Here is an 8,110-nt window from a genome sequence, read left to right as displayed (position 1 = left end):
GACCTTGAATCCCGCACAGCAGAGCTGGCCAGAAAGTAAATATTTCCACTAATTGGGACACAGGAGCCTTTTAAAAATGCAGTTTCTCTTCTGCCAACAGGGGACGGGGCATTGACCGGGGTGGGGGGCAGGAGGTCTGGGAGCTGGGGGCGAACGGTCGGACCCCGCCGCCGTTCCCGCTTCCCCGCAACCCTCCTCCCCCCGCCGCCCTCCCGCCGCCGGCGACGCCGCTCTCGCAGTGCCCATGTGCGGGCGGGCGGCCGGGACATGCTCACTGGGCGTTCTCCGCGCCGCGCCGCGGCTACCGCACATGCTCACTGAGGGCGGAGGGCACCGTCGGAGGTAGGAGGCTGGCTCCGCCGCCGGGGGCGGGAGGGGGGGGGAAACCGCCGCTTTCTCCCCGACCCCGGGTGGCGGTACGGCCCGCCGGGCCTGATGGCGAGGGGAGAAGGGGAGAGGGGAGGCCGCGGCGGAGGGACCGGCGGTGAGCGCGGTGAGGGACATGGCGGTGGCGGGGCTGCGTGTGCGGGGGTCGCCGAGGAGGAAGGGTCCGGCCGCTGAGAGCCCGTCCTCCCTCGGTGGGGCGACATCCCCTCCAGGTGGGGCGACATCCCCTCCCGGTGCGGCGACATCCCCTCCCGGTGGGGCGACATCCCGGTCCCCGTCAGCACCTCGGCCAGCGCCGGTGGCGGCGGGGCCGGGGCCGCGGCGGCGGGGGCTGCCCTGAGGGGGGGCGGCCCGTTGCGGAGGGGCCGGTGGCGGCGGGGAGCTCCCCTCATCCCCTCCTTCCCCTCTTCCCTTCCCCGGTGCGCTCGGTAGCGCGGAGGCCGTTCTGTCCCCGGTGCTGGGGCCGGCGGGAGGCCGCGGGCCGGGCCGGGGGGAGGTAGGGGGCGGCGGGGGCAGCGCTGCCAGCGTTACCGGCCCGGGTGGGTTCCGGGGGGAGTCAGGTCCCGAGATGGACTGAAGCATCCCGGTGCCTCCCGGAGGTGAGGGAGGAGGGGTAGGGGTAGGAGGAGGAGAGAGGCAGCCACTGCTTCTTTAAAAGAATTAAAAAAAAAAAAAAAAAAAAAAAAAGTGAATTTTATTTAACTTGGGGAATTCTGTAAAATATTAGGAATTAATCTTAACTTGAATCAGTTACAAGTTCAGCCAGAGTTGTGAAACCATCTGAAATGCTGAAAGGAAGATGCAGTGTCCTTTGACACCACCACCCCCAACCCCCACCATGGACTTTGATTAAAAGATTGTCATGTACATGCAGCCATGATGGAACAAGTATGCTATCAAAGTTAAAAAAAAAAAAAAAAAAGATAAAAATGGAAAAAACAGCTGGTGCCGGGGTTCCTGCTGCTCTCAGGAAAGCACCTGGGAAGTACCTGTGGGGTGGGAGGGAAATGGAAAATGCCCAGGGTGTCGTGCAGGGGCAGAAGGGGCTGTTTCTGGCCGAACACAGGCTGGGCTCCTGGCCTGCAGGGTACGCGCTTTTGCCCATGAGATGTTAAAATATTAAACTGGATGCAATGTAATAAAGCACAGTGCTATGGATTGTGTTTAGTCATCTTTGCAAGGCCCTTTCAGTGCTGGCTCCACAGAGAGAAGACTTTATCTACAGAATTTAAGCATAAGTTACTATTTTGCACAAAGTTATATTTGCAAGCCTTTCTCTTAACTAGCCTTGAAATGATTGGTATTTTATCTGTGCAAGGTCACAAAGGGCTTGCGGTTCTCTGCCTTGCTAGATGACTGGTTGGTCACATTTAACCCTATTTAATGCAGTTGATACATAATATTTTTGGCGAGGAATTCCTTGAGGAATTTGAGTTAGGCAGCCTTTGAAGGTCATTGTGTTTATTTCTTAAACACACTGGAGCAAACTTGCTGTTCCTCACTGTCATACTCTTAACTGTGGGAAGCTACTTGACTTCTGGAAAATTGCCTGAGTTGGTTCCATATCAGAGGAACCACCCTCAGCAGACTCTCTCCCAGGACAGCTAAGATCCAACATTTTTTAAAATGAAAACACAAAAATGTTTGTTTACTTTTTGGAGGTGTGTGTTGCCATTTGCCATATCTAACTCTACTAATATAAACCTCTTTCTTTTCTTTTGCCGCAGACTGAAGGCTTCTCTGAAGCGTAATCCTCAAGATGAAGTTCTTACTAGCAGTTTTCTTTTTCATCTTGTTCTCCTTATGTGTTGAAGAAGTCTGCTCCAAAGAGAAGTCTTCAAAGAAAGGGAAGGGGAAAAAGAAGCAATATCTATGCCCATCGTATGTTCCTTTTTCCTTTATGCTTTTGTGTGATGGTAATAATGCCGTATTTTAGCAGTGGAAATTACAGGGCAATTGAAACAGAAGGTGATGCTTTCTGATGAAAGAATGGGGTTTGGGGTCAGAATGGGACGAAGAGGGTTTGACCAGCATCATAGCTAAGTTCTGTCAATGCTTGTGTTCCTTCTGCAGCAGATCTTCTGTTTTAATGAAAGGAAAAATCTAAGCCCTAGCAAATAATTTCTTTCTTTGTGGGGGATTACAACCTTGCTATTTGTGGGGACACAGTAATGTAGTCTCAGAGTGTGATGCTGTCTAATGCGATGTGTTGCAGGTGTAATGAGAAGAGCAGGGAGGATGCAAAACTGCCCTATTGAAATTCAGTTTCTGCTTAGCTTAGTTCTGGAAGAAGGCTTGTCCTACATGAATTCTTACAGCATGTTGGAAACAACTAAGGTCCTCAGCATCTTCCATCAGCGATTTACAGTACTATGACTTTTAGGGAGGTGGATTGATTGTTGCTATAAAGCATGCCCTTATGGAACAATCTCTCTGTAAAAATACAGATATTAAGATCTGTGATTGCCCCACTGAATAGATAACATGATGCTAAAAATAATTCTTCTTTCTAAAGCCTACCATGTTTTAGGTTGTGATCGACAGGACAATGCAAAAATTTTATTTGTGAGGGCCTTCTTTGTCGTTTTCTTGGCCAGCCTTGCTTTAGTGTCATGGTGTAACTATCTGAGCAAAAGATTGATGGAATATAATAAGTTGCCAATAAGCGTACAAAAGCACTATGCCTGAAATGATAAAATTGCTTGGACAAATTTAAAACACATTTTTTCTTTGACCATAAGAGAAGAAAACTGGAAGGTGAGACTGGCTATCTAACATTAATAGACTTTTTTTCCAAAGAAAAAAAAAAAATAAGTAGAATAATCAGAAAGAAGCAATTTTGAATAATGCTTTTTAACGTTCCTGCCCTTTTTAAATACTGACAGAGGTGGTTATTTGTAACCGAAAATTTTTAGGAAGTTTCTACATATGGTGGGTGTTTCCATTCAAGTCAAACCTAAACAACCAGATGTATCTTTGGATTTGAATGCATTAAGATACAAGTCTCAAAATCGATCATCACTGATCTGAAATGATCCCTACCGATTCTATCTCCCCTGCCTAACTGTGAATAGTTAAGCTGAGCTCTGTATGGAGCTTTTGGTCTGAGCTGCTGTGAGGATTTGTGGCAAAAAGTGAAATGTCATAGTTCCCAGAACAGGCATAAGGACTTTCTGAAGTCCTCAGAAAGTGAGTTACACAGCTGGGAACTGAATCCAGATCTTCCACGGTCTCAGCAAAGCAGCCAGCATTTCATCTCTGTTCTTGACTTGATCTTAATTAGAATTCAAAACATTGGTGTATTTTTTTCTTGATAAGTGAGGCTTTTGTTTGTTTCTTTTATTTTTCTCTTAAGCACAGTATTTCCTGGTACCCCCTTCTTCTTGATACTGGCTGATTTTACAACTGTTAAATGCGATGCCAATTGTCACCAATATACTTGAAAAGCATTGAAAAAATACTATAATTTTTGAAGTGATACTTTTACATTCCAGCCAGTTGAACTTTTCTGTAAAAATACTAGTGGAATCCAGTATTTGCCTAATGTATCACGTGTGCAGGGTTGCTAGCTAGAATTAATTACCGTAGCATTAAACCCTATTGGATTTTCTGAATAATGAACAAGTTGTCTGGTTCTTACTTGGCTGAAGCTTCAGAGACAATGGCTCGTAATAGTGGGGTTGCAGGACTCCGGGTTTTGTGGCTGCCACCTGGAAGACCTCTCATGTGAATCAGCAATGAAAAGTCAGTTCTGTCTTACAGAGGAATTATCTAATGCTCTCTTAACTCAGGCTACTGATGGCAAACTTTCAATCACCACCATGTTTTTTACAATCTTTCACAAAACTTATTTACTTGGTGACACTCTGTGTTATAAAACAGGCTGCCTACTCTTAATATTATTTTTTTATGTGAAAAAAAAAGTCAGGAATCTTTCCTCAGAAAAAAAAACAAGCCACAAATAATGGAGTGGGAATTAAGTGACACCATAAGGGTTGACCAAAAATAGTCTCAAAGGAAGTGGTTGAATGAAAAATTTACTAGTAAGCACAAGAGAAATCTTTTACAAGAATATGTTATATCTTTTTTAAAGAAAATACTTAGGATTTTGCATCACTTATAAAACTGAGTGGTACAAATTCCCAATGAAAACATACATTTATGAGTTAAAATCTTAATCTACCTTTAATTGGCATTGGTTACAGGTGCAATAAAGTGTAAAGCTTAATTGTAACAAATTTTGTTTGCCTTTTGTTTCTTTACAACATGTGAAAAGTTAAGTTTTACCTCCTCAAGAGAAAAATATCACACTGTAATTATATAAGGAACAGCCTTCTCTACAAACTTTATAATTAAATACAAATGTATGCAAATAATTTTCCAGGAGAGATTTATGCTGAATCTGGTGTTACTGCTTGAGTTCCTTAGTTTGATGTTAAGAAATGTATGGTTATAAGACTAGTTTGGGACTTTAGCATGAATTTGTTTGTATGAAAGCTGAGCATACTTGAACTATTCTTTTTATGGCTCTCCAGAATACAAGCCTTTCACCAAATGTGCCCCTCTGGCATTAAATGAACTACTATTAGAATAAACTGAAAACAAGCTGATTAGAAACCCCATAAAAAGTTCATTATTCTCTCATAAACAGATATTTGCCTCCTTGAATTAGGAAAATTCTATTTTGTATCTTAGAGCAAAATCTCTTACGTGTGATTATTCATAAAGCTGTACTTCTCAGTACATTGTGTGATAGTGGCTTGATTGGCCATCTTATTTTAATTTGTTTCTGAAACTGTTTTTCCCAGCTTTTTTATCGGAGGTTTTCATGAATCTGATGCTTGATCACTTTGTTCTTATTTAATGCTTGCTCAGAACAGATGTAAGATTTCACATCTTACATTTAGATCATTTTCCTTCTTACCTCAGGCTTTCCAAATGAAACATAGACTAATTATACTTTTGTCTGATTCCTGAATGTTCGTTGATTAACAAAGAAATTGATATATTAGGCCTAAAATCCTATAAGAGGGAGTACTGCAGCATAAATCTAAGAAGCTGGCTTCTACGAATGCAATAAAATACAAAGCTTTAGTAGAACAAAACACTTGCTGTTTGTCTCCATGGAAAATATTAAAACAAAACAAAACAAAACAAAAGAGGTCCACTTCTTCAAGAAAAAAAATAAGAATTTTGTGGATTACAGTCTTCTGTGTACAAAGCTTATTTTGAAATTCACAATACTGAATATAGATGATTTCAGTAGAGCTACAGATGGATTTAGTCACTTGATCTCCTTCTTGATCATAGATTACCTATCAGCTATATTACCCCTGTTACTTACTTCTTGTTGTTCATCATATGAATTCTTCATAATTCCTCATAATATCTGTTTCTGATAAACATGTTGGATGCTTAGCTGTGACTTTTTTTAAGAGCACTGCTGAAAAAATGTTTTTCCTTTTGTTACAGCATAATAAATACTTCAGTTATTTTATGATGTGTGAACCGCTGCTGTTATCCCCACAATCCTTAGTAGCCCAGAAGGTCTCTACTCACAACTACTTGCAAGATCTCTAGATAAATGAAGTTATAAGGAAAGGGAAGTTTGGTTATGACAGTATTATAGAAGGCATAAAGATGTAAGAATGTCAAATGGCAGCTAACAAAATCAGTAACAACTGTGCTTGTAATCACAACTACCCCTGTTAATTATCATTTTAATATGACTCAGCTGTTCACTTGCACAATGTACATTTCTGAAGATCTCACAGCATCTCTAATGCTACAGCAGTGCCAGGAGTTTAACCTCAAATCACTAAATCTCATTCTTTTGTCTGGATACCAAGACTATGCTTTTAAAATAGTGTCCCTCCTCACTTAGATGCATTTTTCCACATGGAGATTTATATCCATGTAGATGATTAAATAAATACTGTATGATATCTACAGAGACTTTTTTACCCACAAAGCAGGAGTACAAATCATATTTTGGCCTGTATTCAATAAAGCATATCAGCTACTTCAGAAACTGTGAAATGGCCCTCTAAGCCCTCCAGAAAACATGGTTTGTGCCATCTGCCAGGGCAGAAGCTTAGAAAGGTCACAGATGCCAAGGTTCAATAAACAGCTTCTTTTAAAAAATAACAACAAAAGACAGTGGAACTAGGGAAAAAAGCCTTTGATGCGTTTAAAACAGAATGGTATGAAATCCTGTTCTAAAATTTCTCTTGGTTAACTGTCAGCTTCTGACACACTCTTCCCATAAAGACTAAAGTAGAAGTTCAAAGTGGATCTTTTATCTCATATCCTCTCCACTTTCCCATGGACAAAGACTTTTTAAAATTATATCAAGTGTTTGGGTATTCATGGCCTCTCTATCTGTAGTGTGTGATCATCCCCGAAGTGTAAATGGTGGGAAAGTGGAAGCATCTCTGTCTTCATTCCCATCTTGTAGAAGACCCTGTTGGTAGTTGGAGAACATTTTCATTTGTAGGTACGATGGAAAGGTTGATACAATTTATGGGAGAAGATGGAATAAAGTTGAAAGAAAAGCCTGAGTTTGGTTGAGGAGGTAGTTACATCTCTCAGTCATTCTGAAGATAAGTACATTGCAGAGCCCAGGTCTGGTTCCTATAAAAATTCTGTTGCCCCATAGTAATAACAGTTGGTCAGTTTAATGATTCTGTAGCATGCAACTCTCATGGAAAGCTGTGATCCTGGACAGATAGGGACACAGGAGGTTTGTGAATTTGTTTTCAGAGTGGATAAATGCGCTGGGGAGTAAAAGATAAAGCTATAAAAGCAAAACCTAAGTTCTCTTGTAAAATGGTAATTAAGTGTGGTAGGCTGGTTGTTGTTCACTAATTCTCCCTCTTAGTGAGCAGCGTTTACTCCATTCTGAACATCGTAGTGATGAGACACTACAATGATGCAGGTAAAGTGACAGACTTTGTATTTAATGTACAACTTCCAGTCCGAGAAAATACTTGGATCTGCTGGTTAAATTACAACCCATATACCTAAGTGCAAGGAAAACCATAGGACTAAATTCTGTTCTCAGATCCACCAAATGGATCTTTGAAAGACAAATGTTATAGAATGTAACTGCACTTATACTTTCCACTTATATTTCCACTTATACCAGCATAAAAAGTGGTTAGATTTTCGAAGATACTTTTATTGTCTCAGGACTTGCAGCATTTGGAAAAAAGACTGGGACAAGGAACTGATGTGGACACATTATTTTAAAAACGTCTGTAGTTCTGCCTAAACATCTGGATGCTGATAATGTTTTGTATTTGCATGCAATATCAGGACACAACAGGATGCCGTTATGCACAAAGGTTGCTTAGGTGGTGACTTCGGTAGGATGCAGAGATGCCAAAGCTAGGAGGAAACAAGTTAATTTTAAGAAATGGAAGTATTTCTGTGAGCTTGCTGTGAGTGGTACTAGTCAGGCTGGAAGAAGCACCATACTAACCTGGTTCTACTGGTTTGGGGGCTATCATCTCAGAGAGCAGACCAATCAGCTTGCTTTTCTCAAGCTTAGGGAATAACAAGGCACTTCATCATACCATATAAACACTCCTTAAGGTGTCCAAACTTGGCAATGTTGAATGTGAAACCAAAGCTTGACTTAGAATTCTGATAGACAAGAACTGAAGTAGTGACACTGAGCTATTCACATCACTTAACTTCAGGAAGGTTGTAGGTATGTCAC

The 8,110-nt window shown here is 41.6% G+C and overlaps 1 protein-coding gene across 4 annotated transcripts in view; it reads left to right on the top strand.

The window, feature by feature from the left end:
• The first annotated feature begins 211 nt into the window (after positions 1-211).
• The window catches only part of GLRB (glycine receptor beta), a 53,450-nt gene continuing 45,551 nt past the window's right edge, over positions 212-8,110 (top strand). Inside the window, exons 1-2 of one of the 4 annotated variants that reach the window (XM_014945268.1) lie at positions 212-342; positions 2,115-2,268. In XM_014945268.1, the coding sequence (XP_014800754.1) occupies positions 2,147-2,268 (122 nt within the window). In that variant the 5' untranslated portion in view covers positions 212-342; positions 2,115-2,146. The other 3 variants (XM_014945286.1, XM_014945277.1, XM_014945296.1) reach the window with 3 other exon arrangements.

This window comes from Calidris pugnax, unplaced genomic scaffold, assembly GCF_001431845.1.
Source record: "Calidris pugnax isolate Ruff unplaced genomic scaffold, ASM143184v1 scaffold15, whole genome shotgun sequence".
NCBI classification, from domain to species: Eukaryota; Metazoa; Chordata; class Aves; order Charadriiformes; family Scolopacidae; genus Calidris; species Calidris pugnax.
The sequence above is the reverse complement of the archived record's forward strand: the minus strand, read 5'-3'. Positions and strand labels throughout refer to the sequence as shown.